The sequence below is a fragment of the Neoarius graeffei genome, chromosome 27 (assembly GCF_027579695.1).
Source record: "Neoarius graeffei isolate fNeoGra1 chromosome 27, fNeoGra1.pri, whole genome shotgun sequence".
NCBI lineage: Eukaryota > Metazoa > Chordata > Actinopteri > Siluriformes > Ariidae > Neoarius > Neoarius graeffei.
This window is the reverse complement of record NC_083595.1, coordinates 30,753,700-30,772,806: the sequence shown is the minus strand read 5'-3', so window position 1 is coordinate 30,772,806 and position 19,107 is coordinate 30,753,700. Positions and strand designations below refer to the sequence as shown.

Sequence of the window (19,107 nt, the reverse complement as noted above, 5' to 3'; positions counted from 1 at the left end):
ACCAAGGCAACTCAAACACTATTATCACACCTAGGACCTGACAATCGAACACGATACATCTAAATTTCAAAAAGGATCCAGATCCCAGGGAATAAAACATACATTGTACATGAGGCACAAAAGAAAACACTCGCTTAGCCAGGTATAATTATTTTGGCATTAGGACCACTTCTTGTGCATTACGACCACTTCTTGTGCATTCTTCTCAGGCATTGCGACCCTGTACAAGATAAGTGGCTACAGATAACGGATGGATGGATGGATGGATGGATGGATATTCATCATACACACTGCCCTTCCAAAAAAAAAAAAGTTGCGCACTCTAATATTTGGTTGGACTGCCTATAGCTCTGATTACAGCATGCATTCGTCATGGCATTGTATCGATAAACTTGTGCAATTTCGCAACATTTATTTCAGTCCAGAGTCGTATTACTTTTTCACCGAGATCTTGTCTTGACAATGGGAGAGTCAAACCACTGCATAATGTCTTCTCCAGCACATCCCAAAGATTCTCAATGGGGTTCAGGTCGGGACTCTGTGGTGGCCAATTTATGTGTGAAAATGATTCCTCGTGCTCCCTGAACCACTCTTTCACAATCTGAGCCCTAATTTTATGCCATCAAGAAAGAAAAGATCCATTGATGTGAACCTGGTCATTCAGGTTGTCAACTGACTTCATTTTATTGCCCCATAACGTTGCTGAGCCTCGACCTGACCAACTGAAGCAACCCCGGATCAGAACACTGCCTCCAGAGGCTTGTACAGTGGCCACTATGCATGATGGATGCATCGCTTCATGTGCTTCCCTTCTTACCCTGACACACCCATCACTCAGGAACAGGGTAAATCTGGACTTATCAAACCACGTGATGATCTTCCATTGCTCCAGAGTCCAATCTTGGTGCTCCCTAGCAAACTGAAGCCTTTTCTCCTCATTAGTCTGACTAACAGGTGGCTTTCTTATGGACATCCAGCTGTTTATTATCAATCCTGTGAGTCGTCATCACACAGTGTGGAAATGCTCTTACTTCCACTATAAAACATAGCCGTGAGTTCTACTGTCGATTTTTTTTTATGATTCAGCATTTAAGTGATCTCTGATCATGGTCAGTCAGGATCTTTTTCCAACCACATTTTTTCCACGAAGTTGACGGTTCAGCAGGTTTTTATAATGTGTTGGACAGTTCTTAACCCAATTCCAGTCAGTAATCTCCTTAGTTGTTTTCTTTACTTGATGCAGGCCAATACTTTGACCCATCTGTAACACAGTAACATCTTTTCCATGAGCACAGGATACGTCTTCCGACATGTTTGTTTAAGAAATAAGAAGCTACTCACTGCATCAGTTTGGGTTAAAAGAATTCTTGCTAGCTGAAACACATTAATCTCATCTCATCTCGTTATCTCTAGCTGCTTTATCCTTCTACAGGGTCGCAGGCAAGCTGGAGCCTATCCCAGCTGACTACGGGCGAAAGGCGGGGTACACCCTAGACAAGTCGCCAGGTCATCACAGGGCTGACACATAGACACAGACAACCATTCACACTCACATTCACACCTACGGTCAATTTAGAGTCACCAGTTAACCTAACCTGCATGTCTTTGGACTGTGGGGGAAACCGGAGCACCCGGAGGAAACCCACGCGGACACGGGGAGAACATGCAAACTCCACACAGAAAGGCCCTCGCCGGCCCCGGGGCTCGAACCCAGGACCTTCTTGCTGTGAGGCGACAGCGCTAACCACTACACCACCGTGCCGCCCCACACATTAATCACTGGAGTAATTATCCAATCAAAGGCTCTTATGTATTTGCTTATTTAAATCAAAATGGCGAACCACCAAAACAACAGCAATCATCCACAATCATTCTATAAAGTCAAGACCAAATCACAGCAACAAAGTCATTCAGGACCAACGAAATTATAGCACAACTGAAGTAACAATATAGTGTTGCTTGAAAGTTTGTGAACCCTTTCGAATTTTCTATATTTCTGCATAAATATGACCTCAAACATCATCAGATTTTCACACAAGTCCTAAAAGTAGATAAAGAGAACCCAGTTAAACAAATGAGACAAAAATATTATACTTGGTCATTTATTTATTGAGGAAAATGATCCAATATTACATATCTGTGAGAGGCAAAAGTATGTGAACCTCTAGGATTAGCAGTTAATTTGAAGGTGAAATTAGAGTCAAGTGTTTTCAATCAGGTGTGAGTGGGCACCCTGTTTTATTTAAAGAACAGGGATCTATCAAAGTCTGATCTTCACAACACATTTGTGGAAGCGTATCATGGCACAAACAAAGCAGATTTCTGAGGACCTCAGAAAAAGCGTTGTTGATGCTCATCAGGCTGGAAAAGGTTACAAAACCATCTCTAAAGAGTTTGGACTCCACCAATCCACAGTCAGACAGATTGTGTACAAATGGAGGAAAGTCAAGACCATTGTTACCCTCCCCAGGAGTGGTCGACCAACAAAGATCACTCCAAGAGCAAGGTGTGTAATAGTCAGCGAGGTCACAAAGGACTCCAGGGTAACTTCTAAGCAACTGAAGGCCTCTCTCACATTGGCCAATGTTTATGAGTCCACCATCAGGAGAACACTGAACAACAATGGTGTGCATGGCAGGGTTGCAAGGAGAAAGCCACTGCTCTCCAAAAAGAACATTGCTGCTCGTCTGCAGTTTTCTAAAGATCATGTGGACAAGCCAGAAGGCTATTGGAAAAATGTTTTGTGGACGAATGAGACCAAAATAGAACTTTTTTGTTTAAATGAGAAGCGTTATGTTTGGAGAAAGGAAAACACTGCATTCCAGCATAAGAACCTCATCCCAGCTGTGAAACATGGTGGTGGTAGTATCATGGTTTGGGCCTGTTCTGCTGCATCTGGGCCAGGATGGCTTGCCATCATTGATGGAACAATGAATTCTGAATTATACCAGCAAATTCTAAAGGAAAACGTCAGGACATCTGTCCATGAACTGAATCTCAAGAGAAGGTGGGTCATGCAGCAAGACAACGACCCTAAGCACACAAGTCGTTCTACCAAAGAATGGTTAAAGAAGAATAAAGTTAATGTTTTGGAATGGCCAAGTCAAAGTCCTGACCTTAATCCAATCGAAACGTTGTGGAAGGACCTGAAGCGAGCAGTTCATGTGATGAAACCCACCAACATCCCAGAGTTGAAACTGTCCTGTACGGAGGAATGGGCTAAAATTCCTCCAAGCCGGTGTGCAGGACTGATCAACAGTTACCGCAAACGTTTAGTTGCAGTTATTGCTGCACAAGGGGGTCACACCAGATACTGAAAGCAAAGGTTCACATACTTTTGCCACTCACAGATCTGTAATATTGGATCATTTTCCTCAATAAATAAATGACCAAGTACAATATTTTTATCTCATTTGTTTAACTGGGTTCTCTTTATCTACTTTTAGGACTTGTGTGAAAATCTGATGATGTTTTAGGTCATATTTATGCAGAAATATAGAAAATTCTAAAGGGTTCACAAACTTTCAAGCACCACTGTACATTACATATTGGGACACAGAAGAAATCTGAGAGAATCTAAAGCTATTTGGCCGTTCCAAGTGCATACACCATGGCATAGTCAGCATAGTGACAGCGCACTGACAAACTACACACTCAGTCAGCGCCGGCTGGGTACAGAGACCAACAGGCACAAACAATCCAGGCTGCCTTAAGAGCAACCACCTTCTGTACATTAACACAGCATGGATTTCCAGGGATAATAATGAATATTACTCAAATACATTATAACACCTGTCTGTTTTAGCAGATGATATACACTCTTAAGTAGAAGTGAAGCATTAGTAATGATTAATCATACCAACAAATAAATGTGTGAATAATATTACTAAGCTTTGCAGAGAATCCAAACATATCTTGTGTAGAAATGTGATTTATAAGATCACCTTCCCCCAAGACCTAGCAATTTGAACACACATTCATTTTTGCCGTCAAGTTGCTGGCATCCCTCCTCATATCCCTTATCTGTATTAATGCACTGAACTAGCTAAGTATCTTAGCATAAATTTGCATTAATTATATTATCTAACACTTTCTATCCTATTTAATTATGAGCAACCACATCACGGGGCTTAGTGAGCACTCTGAGCTTTCACTTGTATGATGATAATGAATTGGATTTGTCCGCTGCTAAAACACGCAAAAGGGGATTGGATGATCTCATGAACATTCATGAAAGCTGCAGTGGGCGTTCCACCCTCAGCACATACCTGCACTTGGTCTCAAGCTTCAGTGTGCACTTTCTGCCATCTGGCTCATTGGCGCTGTAGCAGCAACGGTCTTTACACTGATCACTGTAGCCACAGTCGCACTGTTCTCCAGCCTCCACCATACCGTTTCCACATATCGGCTGCCCAGACTCTGAGGAGAGGAGGAAATTTAGAGACTGTTTTCAGCAAAGCTGGGAAACTGACATGATAGTAGCACAAAGAAAACTTAAAGGAACTGGTTCATCAAAACAATAATGTGAAATTTTTTTTTATTTTTAGTCCCAATGCAGTCCTGATTTATTTTTTTAACATGTTTTAAGTTTGAAATGAAAGTGGAACCAAATTAATCTCCAAATCACTTTGAAAACACAATTCCACCTTCACCCTTTGGCTAACACCTCCTACCTGGAAATAAGATTCTTCTACCCGTTTCAGCGCTGCAATGTCCTGATGCAGCTTCCTGCATATATAGCTGCACGTTGCTAAACTAGTGCCTATATTTAACGGTTATACCACGAAATCGAGTCGTATATGAGCTGATAGCCGATGAGGCATGTAGCGCTGAGTCAACTATAAACCATGTACGACGAGATTGAGTGGAATAACTGTTTTATTCTATCCACATTCACTGGATTTTGACAAACAGAGCATTTTTATTTTTCGCAAATTCGATAGATGAAAACTTTATACAAAACATCCGACAAAATAATTTTCACTTAGAATGTAAACAAACCGGCGAAATGACGGGAGCAATTTGTGAAAAATGCTATACTAATCATAATTCTTGAAAAATAAAAAGATACGTTCTTACCATCAAATACTTTCATTCCATATTTTGTTGCATTTTGGGGGGGGGGTTAGTTTTCAAGTAGAGTTTTTATTTCATCCTCGGTTGGTTCAGCAACACGCTCTGCCATTTTGTTTTTGTCTACTCACGGTATATGAGCTGATATCCTAGTAGTAGAGTAGCCAATCAGAGTGCGTGATTGCTCATATCCAGTGAATGTGGATCAGTGGCGGCTGGTAGTCTTTCAAACAGGGGAGGCTGGTCGGTTACGATATTTCCAGATTTTAAAAGAAAAAACACATCAATTTTGCCCATACTCTTGCCTCTGATCTGGCTGATTGTTGGCAGGGTCACAAACTGTGAAATAACAGGTTCTTTTGGCCCATTAGCCTACTGTCCAATATACATGATGGTGGTGTTGGGGGGGGTATATATTTTAGCATTTTATATTTTAAAATTGTGGCATGTTGTTTAAAAATTGACCTCGGCTGTGTTTTTGTTTAAAAATGTTTTCCAAATTGTAGCGGTGTTTAATTCATATCCAGAAAAACATATATTCCAATATAATATACTCAGCATAAACATTTTAAATAGATTCTATATTTTTGGTCCATCCATGACATATTACTAAAGTAGCCTATTTACTGTTGTTGATGTGGGTCACTTGCTGTTAGCCAATTCACTTTCTCGTACCAGGAGAGCTGAAAGGAACAAGTATTATTCCCTACCTTTTTCACCAAGTCAATTTGAGGCGTTGGTCTACCCTGCTCTTTAATTTTAATTTTTTCCTCGAAAGGAAGACTGGCAAATGGCTTCGCCAAAATTAAATCAGCAATGCTTGGCATCCGTGCGCAGCTTTCTTGCTAGCTGACTAGCCCCCTCAAGTTCAAGTTCAGTCACTCAAATAAACGAAATTTCTGGAACTAAGATAGCAAACTTGACAACACTATATTTACACTTTATTTACAATGAAAATATATACAAACTAAAAAAGCTGGTAGAAACCGTATGTAATGAATGAAATCGAAATGTAAGCCGATCTCTTACAATACACCACAGCACTCGCGAATCCGCATGGGACTGAACTGATGTTGCCAGATACTGCTGACGTTATCCAGCCCAAAATATGTTCAAAACCCGCCAAAATGCACTTAAAACCGCCCAATCTGGCAACACTGTGCTGCCTGTCTATAGTTGAAACGAGCTGTCAATCAAAGAAAATATCTGGTCGCTTTCACCAATCACCAGTCTCCTCGCGGAAACTGCCATGTCCCTCCCATGTGAGGCTCGGAGTGCGTGGGCGGGCATTTTCGCAGTATTTGTCCAATAACCGTCTTGCATTTTGAGACTGACAAGCGCATAGCTCCCAAATGCCATTGAAGTCCATTGAGGCTGGGAGTCCGTGGGACTCCGTGGGCGGGCGTTTTCGCAGTATTTGTCCAATAATCGTCTTGCATTTTGAGATTGACAAGCACATAGCTCCCAATCCACTGAGGCTGGGCTGCATCGCGCTGTCACGAGGGGGAAAAACTCACGCACACATTAGGCGAACTGGGGAAAGTTATAAGGGAATGATTTCGCACTGTAGTTGGGTTGAGCACATATATTTCTATGATTCTAGATCTGAAATAGCAATGTTATAAGGTCGGCTATAACATAAGCCTAGCGCAATTCATCCTACACGATGTTCGTCATTTTTAGAGGAGGCTGAGCCTCCCTCGTTGTCTTAGAGCAATCGCCCATGATGTGGATAGAATTAATACTTGTTAGCTGTATCATTGTCATCGCTCCAGAGCAAAAACACAGTAGCAAACTGTGCACACACACACACACCAAACATTCAGGCTTAGGAAGACTTTCTGTAGCTGATCTTTTCCTTTAACATTAATCCCATTAGGTGCTTGGAGACACTGGCTGTATGCAGAAAACTCTTACCGACAAAACACAAGGCTCTCTTCTTTTCCAACACCTGGCTGATGTTACGGATGCTGCAGATGGAGAACTTGTTGTTGTTTAACTTGTCTCCAGATGTGGCTCTGGCGTACATGATGTAGTTGCCTCGCTCCTTCATCTCAGAGTTCCTCGACTCTCCAGGAGTACACTCACTGCCTGAGTCATGCTGCCAAGTGGAGAGGAGGAGAGAGGTGAAGACATGACAGTTACTCCAGACCAAAGGCAAAATGTACAATATAAACTTGGACAGTGGCCTTTTGTTTGTCGTAGGCAGATACTGCAATGAATGCATTCAATTAGCCTTTAGCTGCTGTATTTTGATGCTACAATACAGCCCATACATAGTATGCAGCTGATTTTAAAAGAACTATTCTTTTACACAAGTGCCAGAGTTAATGCAGTGTATCAGAACCGCAAAACAGGAACGTGTGTGGTTCTTATCCTACATTCACAACAGCAAGCCACAAATGTACAGACGCTTGTTCATTTTCTACGAATGTCTGCGCCAGGAAGTCGCAATGTCCGAGAAAGCGGTGAGCAACGGTGCAGCAAGCGACATGTGAACAGAGAATTTATTCATTTTACGCAAATGATGCAGAAAGGTTATTCTTGCGTGACTTGCTGGTTGCTAGTGTGAATACAGGGTCATTCCACAATCCTTTAGCATCCTGAACTGTCCTTAGAACCAGCAGCTGCTACTCACAGGGGAGCCGAAGTTGTGCCCGACCTCATGTGCGAAGGTGATGTGAGAGACTTTAGGGGGAACGTGGCTGCCATAGTTCTGAACGGTGATGATGCCAGTGTTCAGAGACTTCCTCTTGCCATCTGAGTAGAGCTTACTCTTCTCACAAATCCCACCAGAGCTTCCTGGAAATAGTGGAAAACATTTATAGTATTACTCCTTTTATAACAGTCACAACCACAGACACCCTGATCAACAGGTGACACATGTGAGGGGAAAAAAGGCAGAGATTCTGCACCTCTCAAAACATGGTCCCTTAATCAGTGCTTTGATGATGTTGGCAGGAAGTCACGTCTAACGCTGTGTCCGAAATCACTCACTACTCACTCACTATATAGTGGACTATGTAGTGAGTTCGCCATTTTGTAGTGCTGTCCGAATGTATAGTGAGAATTATTACACCCTATATAGTGGACTCACCGTATCCCACAATGCACCGTGAAAAGTAGTGTACAACCGATGGTCACTAACCAAGCAATATATACCGTACCATCATGCACTGCGGTCATGCTGAAAGAAAAGCTGTTTCATTAAGACCGTTAAGTATTTTAGATTGAGTATAGCAATAGTTTGTTTTTCCTGATGACAACAAGCACAAGAGATAAAATACAAGAATAAAAATTACAGTGCAGAGCGAGGAATTAATCAAAAGTCTCAAATCTGATTTAATAAAAGGCAGCGGCGAAGAAGAAAGGATTCAGCCTTGATTTAAAAGAACTGAAAGATGCAGGTACTTTGTATTGATTAATGTGGGAAAGACGCTCAGTATAATATGGATTTATCACAAAAATACATGCAGGCGTTTATTATTTTGAAAACCCACCAGCTGACTGATCTGGCACGTTTTAATTGTGCGATAGTAATGATGCAAATACCAGCGCGACGGACTAGTGTCCGAAAGTGTTTTTACATTTTACCAGTGAGCTCACTATACAGGGTGTTTCAAAAAATTTGATATTATTTGAGATGTAAATATCCCAGAAACTACAGTTGTGGTCAGAAGTTTACATACAGTGACATGAATGTCATCTTGGATATGAATATCATGGCAATATTTGGGCTTTCAGTAATTTCTCTGAACTGTTTTTTTTTTCCTGTGGCAGAATTATTGTACAAGATACATCTATAATTTAAAAAAAAAAAAAGCCACTAGAATTTGGTGCACAAGTTTTAATTTTCTTTGGGTTTTCTGAAATCAACACAGGGTCAAAATTATACATACAGGTTCAAAAATGTACACGCGCTCACTTAGATTATTAAGTCAGAGGTGCTGAAACTTCCAAAATGTCTCTCATCTTGCCAAGGCCAAGGTCTCTTAACTTCCTGTGAGTGATCATGATTGACTACAGCTGGTAGCTTCTCTGAGCCTTCATGAAAAGGGTTTGTTTACCGCACTCATTGGATTGACCAACACACAATACAATGGGAAAGTCCAAGGAGCTCAGTGCAGATCTGAGAAAGAGGATTGCAGATGTACACAACTCCGGAATGTCTCTTCGAGTCATTTCTAAACAACTGCAAATCCCAATGATCAATTTAAATAATTGTATCCAAGTTATTGTGAGGTGTAGTCACTTTGCCAAGCCAGTTTGCTTCAAGAAAACCCAAACTGTCACCCTCAGCTGAAAGGAAATTGGTTTGGATGGTCAGGAACAACCTGGGAACCACCATAGCGCAGCCCTGCCATGAACTGGAAGCTGATGGATCACTGTCTACAGTTCAGATCACCATGGACTAATAGGCTGCTATCCAAGAAATAACCCCCTGCTCCAAAATTGACACCTTCAAGCTTAAAGTTTGAAGCTGACCACACAGACAAAGAAAAAGCCTTCTGGAGGATAGCTGTATGTTCAGATAAGACAAAGATGGGACACTGTACCAGCTGGTGGCTCATCATGCTCTGGGGCTGTTTTGCTGCCTTCATTGCACAAAGTGGATGGAATAACGAAGGAGGAGGACTACCTCAGAATTCTTCAGCATAAACCATCAGAAACTTGAGCACGACTTGGGAGTTACAACAGGACAATGAACCCAAACACGCATCAGAGCTGGTTGTGGAGGATAAAGCAGTCTAACATTAAACTTAAAACAAGTCCTGACTTCAACCCTATTGAAAACATATGGATCCTGCTTATAAGTCGAGTCCATGCCAAGAAAAAAAATAAAATAAAATTTATTGAACTCTCCCGATTCTACCATAAAGAGTCATGAAATATCCAACCAGAATTCTGCCAGATGCTTGTTCATGGTAAACAAAAACGTTTGGTCAAGGTGAATCTTGCGAAGAGACATTTTACCCAAATATTAGGTGTGCTGTATGTATATTTTTGACCCCTGTGTTGATTTCAGAAAACCCAAAGAAAATTAAAACTTGTGCACCAAATTCTAGTTTTTTTTAATTAAAGATGTATGCTGTACATTCTGCCACAGAAAAAGAACAGTTCAAAGAAATTATTGAAAGCCCAAATATTGCCATGACATTCATATCCAAGATGACATTCATGTCACTGTATGTAAACTTCTGATCACAACTGTACATAGTCTAGGCAAATGAAACTGAACAGGCTTAATGTTGAGCGATATAAGTGTGGCAGCGGAGGCGTGGTCAAGCGCCAGTCTGTGACAGGAGGGCGGAGTCAGGGAAGGTAAGTGGCAGAATCACTACACCTGACGTTAATTAACCTGTTTGTGTGTGTCTTCCCAGTGACCGCGCCCTATTTAAAGAGAGAGAGCAGAGAGCAGAGGGTCTCTCCCCCGAACCAGACGCCGGTTGTGTGTGTGGCTGTCTGTGTGTTTGAGTAAAGTGTTCGCTGAAAAGTGTGACAATAAAACAGTTATCAACCTGAGCTCTGTCCTGCCGTATTCTGTGCTCCGCCCCTACACGAGAACTGCCACAATAAGATTTATTCCTCAAAATCTGAATGAGAAATCCAAAAGGTATGTAGATTCCATGAACGATTTCACAAATTTTCAATATTTGCGAACCCGCTCGTTCAACCGTCTCTTCCGATGCTGGTGGTCATCCAGGTTGTCCTTTTGCCCCTGCACAGACAGCCTTCCTCTTTGAACTTTTTGTGCCATGTCCTAATCTGCATTGCGGTTGGTGCATTTTTAGAGAATTCTCTCATAAACGCATGCTGTATAGTCTTGTTCGAATGTGTTCAAGCGTACTCAAACACACAAAACGCCTTTTCCACTGAATGGCATTTCTATAGCTAAAAAGATTTTTAAAAAATCAAAAAGCATTAAAGATAAAATCTTGACCTGTTTCCACACATGCTGTTAATTTGAGGTCAACTGAACGAGAATTGGTAAAGTTATTAGATTGTGAAATGACATCAAATTTTGTTGAAACACCCTGTATAGTCTTTTGAATAGAATTCCCTAGATAGTGAGCAGGGAGTAGTGAATGAGCGAGTGATTTCGGACACAGCTTAATTCTCTCGTCAGTGTTGATCTGGTAACTGAGAAGGCTATGGAGCACTTGCATGTGACGTCACAGCCGATCCAGATTGTGACAGACGCCATCTTGTCGGTCAAACGCCATATTTCCGCCTTCTACTTCTACCTTTTCTTCTGGAAAACCCTACTATATACAATTCTACTACAACGGCTGCGGCTACAAGCTCTCCCTACCTGTGCACGTTTTTTATGTTTTTTGTGTGTATTTTTGCGTGTTGTTCGTCTGTACCGGACTTCAATATCCACTACAACCGTATGGACTTACTGGACATTGGTTTCCAGCAGAAAATGACGGTTTGTAGCGATTTCCATCGCATGCACAACATTCCGGACGAGAAAAAAAAAAAACATTCCGGACGAGATAGCGAGACCAGCGGGGTCTCCGTGGATTGTTATTGGAAGCAAAGCTAAGGAGGTGGCGCCAGGAGAGGAAGCAAAAGCGAGGCTGCAGAGCCGGCCTGTTGACTAAGCTCAGAAAACAGCCACTCAAATCTCCACTGCTAAGCCTCTACCTCTCCAACGCCAGATCCATGTAAACAAGACGGACGATTTGGAATTACCTTATTCTATTCTATAATCGGCTGGTCAGTGCTATACTCAATACTTAAGTGACTTACCCGTCCAGTGAGGATCATTTTCTTGTTTACAAGATGCCACAAGTGAGTCGCTGACAAATCCTGAATTTCTGTAAAAATAACTGTCCAGAGATTTATAAGCACGCAGTGCTTCACCACTGAACAGCGAGGGAAAGTTAATGAGGTAATTATACACATCCGGGTATTCCACCTCTGGCAGTTCAAAATCCACTGACACGGTCGTGAAAACTCCGTCCGGAAAGCCATAAGGGTCACTAATCTGTAGATCGTTTATTTTAGACATATATCTAGTTATCTGTTCATTAGAAAAATGAGCCGTGTGGTCCGTCGGTTGAAATTGATCCATTCTGTACACGAGTGCAGCAATATTCAGCTGTGCTGTTGACCGACAAGATGGCGGCTGTGTACTTTCCGGTCACGTGACTGCAAGATCTCTATAGCATATGATTCACTACGGACCAATCAACACTTACCGGTGTGTCTTCAAAGATTGCAAAAGTTACAAAAATGTCTTTGTGAATGAGTAATTTCACACACCACACTCTCTGCATACAGACAGCACGTCTGATAGTATGAAGCCCTTCTGAGTAGAAACTCATTGATGATCAGAGTGCAGTATGAAGCCCGTCTTAGCGTTCACTGATGTGCTTTTACAGGAGTACTCAAGAGGTTTTTTCCACTCTCTCTTCCGAACAAGGCAGGTTTCATTTGGGATAAAATCAGAAGCATAAGAACAACGGTAATTAGCTCGTATAGATCGTCAGGATTTTTTTTTTTATGTGCGTTTGTTGGCAATGAATTTTCTAATGACTTTTTCAGAAAACTATTAAAAGCCTAAAGAGCCTGTGGACTCATGCGAGAAAACACACACACACACACACACACACACACACACACACACACACACACACACACACACACACACACACAGAGAGCAGAACTGCAACAGTGTAAGACAGAGATTTTATCAGTATGAGTGCAGGTTAATGGAGGCCGCTCTTGCTCTGTATGGCAGAGATATACAACAGCGTGCCACGTACCTCACATGGCCTTCATCATCCTCTTCCTCACCTCAAACTCTCAGAAAGATCTCATTATAGATTAATAGCGCATGCATTCTGAACAGTGACCCACAGCCAGACACAGCGTCAGAGACGAGACAGGGAGATTTAGCGCATGCGTTAGGTCTTTGGTTCTGGTTCCTAATCTCAAACTACTAAAGAGCTGGTCCTCAGGTCAGTGGTGGTCCATCCCAATGTCCTACATAGTGTTCCAGTGGCTGAAATGACTCACATGTCTCCTTACACTCCCTACGGTGTCACATGGCCATCTTACTTATGTGCCAAATTGAAATGAATTGTAAAGAATAAAAATAGTGTTATTAATTCAGCTAGCTAATGAAAATATGGATTTGTTGCCGTTACAACAAAACATGACGACATTAATAAAAAAAATAACATTGTGACAGTCAATTTATGTCTGAGACAAAAACACTAATTTTACTAGTAACTAACTAACTATCTAAATAGAAATTCAACTGTTAATTCAAAAGCAGCTACACACGACGGTGATATGAAATAAACAGCTAGAAATTAATTTTTAAAAAATCCAGTAAGTTGGCTTATGAGTAATCCTCATCTATGATGATGTCGTTTTACTTTATATAGATGGGTTGCATGTGACGTCACATCCGCCTCATTAGATATACAAGACACGAAGTGGGGGCAACATGGTGGTGTAGTGGTTAGCGCTGTCGCCTCACAGCAAGAAGGTCCGGGTTCGAGCCCCGTGGCCAGCGAGGGCCTTTCTGTGTGGAGTTTGCATGTTCTCCCCGTGTCCACGTGGGTTTCCTCCGGGTGCTCCGGTTTCCCCCACAGTCCAAAGACATGCAGGTTAGGTTAACTGGTGACTCTAAATTGACCGTAGGTGTGAATGTGAGTGTGAATGGTTGTCTGTGTCTATGTGTCAGCCCTGTGATGACCTGGCGACTTGTCTAGGGTGTACCCCGCCTTTCGCCCGTAGTCAGCTGGGATAGGCTCCAGCTTGCCTGCGACCCTGTAGAAGGATAAAGCGGCTAGAGATAATGAGATGAGATGAGACACGAAGTGGTGGTCAGCTGAGCTCACTGTTCATAAAGCGTTACTATCACTGCGGCACTGTGCTCGTCGTTAAAATGCCCGATGCTTGGGTTGTTTTGCGCCGTCGAATCAAAAATCGTGAACCTGATGAAAACGTCTTCCAGGTTCCCTGTGACGTGATAAAAAAGGGTGAAAGAGCAAAGGGTTTTACCAAAAGACAAATGATAAAGGCGGGTCTTGAGCCTTTCGCTGTGATGGAAAGGAGCCGAGTCAAAAAACCCTCGAGTTTGCAGTGATCACTTTGTGAAAGGTTTGTAAATTCCTCGGATTTATTTAGTTTGGATTCGCGAATCACTTTTCTCGCCATTTTCCTTTAACTTTGTGATGTTTTGAAGTTCAGGAGACGCTTACAGTAAGTCCTCACGTGGTTTTGTTTAGTGTTTGATCGTGATTGCCATGCTGTAAACTAACGCGTGTTTTCACTTTATTTATCAGGATGTCCGAGTAATCTTTACAGCATACACTTGACAAGGGCGATGATGTAGATTTGGCTCCTACAGTGAACTAGATGGATAAGATAATCGAGACGATCCACAGAAACATTAAAGCAGAGCTCACGAGTTAACGGCATGAAACTGCTTCCCCGGCCATGCAGTTACAGAGAGCCGTGATAACTACTTCTCCATCCTGTTTCACCAATCCCCAAGTCTTTAAAGGGGTTTCTGTGGATCTTTTTGAATGATTTATCCAGAAGAGAAGAGCAGGGAGGAGTCAGAATCAAACAGCTGTGGTTTGTTTCGACCCAATACTAAAACTTGTAGCATCTTAGCAATCATCGCAAAGACGTGTACAAAAAAACCCCAAAAATGCCTATTTACCCAGGCATAAACAATACAGGATTTACCTTGTAGTGTCCTGATCCCCAGATCTTTTACCCAGCCACATATAAAAAGTTGTACTCCTGCATGCTCTTCCAGGTTTTCATCTGTGTGTCCGTGTAGAACGATGTCTGCAGCACCAGGTAGTTTGAGATGTCGGGGAACTCAATGGATGGATAATTTTCCAACTCGTAGGAAAAATCCTTTGTGAACATGTAAGGCTCTAATCCCATTGCAAAGAGCAAATTCCTGAAGGTATCTTGACCATGCATTGGCCTTTAAATTGTGAAAATAGTCGGAGACGGATTCACTAGCTCTTTACATAATGGCAGCTAAATTGTTTTGTCTGACCACCACTTCATTCACCGGAAGTAAATTCACAAGCAAAAGTCATGTGACTGAACACAACCTAGAGACACCCAATAATTTAACTTAAGGCAGTAAAATATGTTTTCAAAGCCAAAAATCCTCCATAGCTGTAATTTGTATGCTATGTGTTTAAAAAAACAAAAAACACAATTGGTGGTGTGTGAGATGTTCAACTCCAGCAGAACTTTGACCCAGTTCTTAAAAGGCTCTGCTAGGTCCTTGACTCAGCACAAACACTGTGTGAGTGTAAAAAAAAAAAAGATAGATAAGGGTGTGTGTGTGTGTGTGTGAGAGAGAGAGAGAGAGAGAGAGAGAGAGAGAGGGAGAGTGGGTGTGTGTACCTGATGGAGCTCCAACCCAGGCTAGTCCCAGAACTCCATCATCAAAGTCTCGGTCAGTGAAGACGTAAGCCAGGCAGAATTCATCATGATTCTGTTCTGAATTCAGCTCCAGAAACTTCTCTACGCCGATGTTGGCGAAACGGAACGGGTTTGATTTGTTCAGCTCGTCCTCTGTGGTGTTAACCTAAAAGAGGAAGGGGAAAAAAAAAATCACACAGGAACAACAGTGGTTACAGCAAATATATTCATTTTTTGGATAAACAGTTTCTTTAAATTGAAAGTCTTTTCCCGGACAGGAGATTTAAAAGACAGAGTGACAGAGAAAGAGAGCGTCGTTAGCAGCACTGCGATGTAGGCTGAGCAATCTGTATCAGTCCACATATGTTTCAGGAGTCGCTGCAGCTCTCATTAAGAAATACATCAAATCTCTTACAGAAGCTTATAAAATCCTTTAGAAATCCTTACTGGAAAAGAAACAATTTTTTTTTCCTAATAAGATGAAATCCCAGTTGGGGTCATTTGGACTTTTTATATATTTTATTCTGAGGAAGCCTAATGGTTAGAGAAGCAGCTTTGGGACCAAAAGGTCACCGGTTTGATTCCCTGGACCAGCAGGAATGACTGAAGTGCCCTTGAGCAAGGCCCCTAACCCCTAACTGCTCCCTGGGCTGCTCTAGGCATGTTGTAGGTCACTCTGGATAAGAGATAAGAGCATTTCTGCTAAATGCCTGTAATGTACGACAGCTCCTAAATGCCAGGTGATCTCAACAATATAAAATGGTTTTGAGTAAGAGGTTTCAGGTTATTCAACATAGCCGATCTTCATTAGTTCTCTGGCACCAGAGTAGTTAGAGCAGAGATAAGCATCTAACTGATACACGTCTGTGTGACAGCATGACAAGATACTGAAGATAAGGTCATGCTTGAATTAGCAATGACAAGCAAGTACAAGAAGGCGCCAAAACAAATGCTCATTGCACAAAATGATTACAGTGATCGAAATTAAAGGGCTCCTCTGCATTAGAGCTGTGTGTAAGGGACAGGGATTGTGCAGGACCCACAGGACCAACACAAAAGTCACAGGAGCAGACGGTTTTCACTCGCATGCACGCGGGAGCAGGAGCTCTGCAATCTTCCCATATCGATATGGTGTTACCTCATATGCATTATAAATTACATGAACAGTCAAGCCAGAAAGTCTGCACAGCCCTTTCACCTTCTCCACATTTTATTACATTACAGACTTATTCTACAATAGACTGAGGTCATTTTTTTTTAATTGCCTCAAATATCTACACACTAGCTGTTGCCTCACAGCAAGAAGGTCCGGGTTCGAGCCCCATGGCCAGCGAGGGCCTTTCTGTGCGGAGTTTGCATGTTCTCCCCGTGCCCGCGTGGGTTTCCTCCGGGTGCTCCGGTTTCCCCCACAGTCCAAAGACATGCAGGTTAGGTTAACTGGTGACTCTAAATTGGGGGCGTCGTGGCTCAGGTGGATAAGGCGCCATACCATAAATCCGGGCGACCCGGGTTCGATTCCGGCCTGAGGTCATTTCCCGATCCCTCCCCGTCTCTCTCTCCTGCTCATTTCCTGTCTCTACACTGTCCTATCCAATAATAAAGGTGAAAAAAAAGCCCAAAAAATATCTTTAAAAAAAAAACTGGTGACTCTAAATTGACCGTAGGTGAGAGTGTGAATGGTTTTCTGTGTCTATGTGTCAGCCCTGTGATGACCTGGCGACTTGTCCAGGGTGTACCCCGCCTTTCGCCCATAGTCAGCTGGGATAGGCTCCAGCTTGCCTGCGACCCTGTAGGACAGGATAAAGCGACTAGAGATAATGAGATGAGATGAGATATCTACACACAATCACCAATAATTACGAAGTGAAAACAGGTTTTCTGGCCCAGCCAGAGCCCAGACCACTCAAGGACATTCACAGACTTTCTCCGAAGCCACTCTTTTGTTCTCTTGGCTGTGTGCTTCGGGTCATTGTCATGTTGGAAGGTAAACCTTCACCCCAGTCTGAGGTCCAGAGTGCTCTGGAGCAGGTTTTCTTCAAGGATCTTGGCGTACTTAGCTGCATTCATCTTTCCCTCTATCAGGACTAGTCGCCCTGTTCCCGCTGCTGAAAAACATCCCCACATCATGATGCTGCCACCTCCATGCTTCACTGTAGGGATGGCATTAGCCAGGTGATGAGTGGTGCCTGGTTTCCTCCAGACGTGACACTTGGTATTCAGGCCAAAAAGGTCAATTTTAGTTTCATCAGACCAGAGAATCTTGTTTCTCATGGTTTGAGAGTCCTCTAGCTGCCTTTTGGCAAACTCCAAGCGGGCGGTCATGTGCCTTTTACTAAGGAGTGGCTTCCGTCTGGCCACTCTACCATAAAGGCCTGATTTGTGGAGTGCTGCCTGGATGGTTGAGCTTCTGAAAGGTTCTCCCATCTTCACAAGGATACACTGGAGCTCTGTCAGAGTGACCCTTGGGTTCCTACTCACCTCCCTGGCCAAGGCTCGTCTTCCCCGATTGCTCAGTTTGACCGGGCGGCCAGGTCTAGGAAGATTCTTGGTGGTTCCAAACTTCTTCCATTTCCGAATGATGGTGGCCACTGTGCTCTTTGGGACCTGTGAAGCTGCAGCAATTTTTATGTACCCTGCTCCAGATCTATGTCTTGACACAATCCTGTTTCTGAGGTCTGCAGATAATTCCTTTGACCCCACGGCTTGAAGTTTACTCTGACATGCACTGTCAACTGTGGGTCCTTATATAGGCAGGTCTTGGCAATCCCCAAGCATGTCCAATCAATTGAATTTACCACAGGTGGACTCCAATTAAGTTGTAAAAACATCTCAAGCAGTATCATTGGAAACAAAATGCACCTCAGCTCACTTTTGGGTGTCATATCAAAGGGTGTGCACACCTGTGTACATATGATATTTTACATTTTGATTTTTAATAAATTAGCACAAATGTCTAAAAGGAGCGGCACGGTGGTGTAGTGGTTAGCGCTGTCGCCTCACAGCAAGAAGGTCCGGGTTCGAGCCCCGTGACCGGCGAGGGCCTTTCTGTGCGGAGTTTGCATGTTCTCCCCGTGTCCGCGTGGGTTTCCTCCGGGTGCTCCGGTTTCCCCCACAGTCCAAAGACATGCAGGTTAGGTTAACTGATGACTCTAAATTGACCGTAGGTGTGAATGTGAGTGTGAATGGTTGTCTGTGTCTGTGTGTCAGCCCTGTGATGACCTGGCGACTTGTCCAGGGTGTACCCTGCCTTTCGCCCGTAGTCAGCTGGGATAGGCTCCAGCTTGCCTGCGACCCTGTAGAACAGGACAAAGCGGCTACAGATAATGAGATGAGATGAGAAATGTCTAAAAACCTGCTTTCACTTTGTCATTATCGGCTATTTTGTGTAGAATTTTGTGGCAAAAAAGGAACTCAATCTATTGTAGAATAAGTCTGTAACGTAATAAAATGTGGAGAAGGTGAAAGGGGTGTGCAGACTGTCTGGCTTGACTGTATTGCATCATTTATATTCAGCACATGCTGACTTGAAAATAACTGGAGTTAACAGACAATGCACCTTGTTTTCTTTCTCTCTCTCTCCTCTCTCTCTCTCATACACACACATGCAGCAACAAT

General features: G+C 42.8%; 1 protein-coding gene across 2 annotated transcripts in view; it reads right to left on the bottom strand.

Annotated features, from left to right (window-relative positions):
- adam10a (ADAM metallopeptidase domain 10a) overlaps window positions 1-19,107 on the bottom strand; it is a 287,101-nt gene that overhangs the window by 18,223 nt on the left and 249,771 nt on the right. For both annotated transcript variants that reach the window (XM_060911474.1, XM_060911475.1), the window contains exons 8-11: window positions 15,475-15,658; window positions 7,712-7,875; window positions 6,991-7,174; window positions 4,269-4,419 (exon numbers count right to left, since the gene is read on the bottom strand). In XM_060911474.1, coding sequence (XP_060767457.1) covers window positions 4,269-4,419; window positions 6,991-7,174; window positions 7,712-7,875; window positions 15,475-15,658 — 683 coding nt within the window. The remainder of the gene's footprint in view (window positions 1-4,268; window positions 4,420-6,990; window positions 7,175-7,711; window positions 7,876-15,474; window positions 15,659-19,107) is intronic.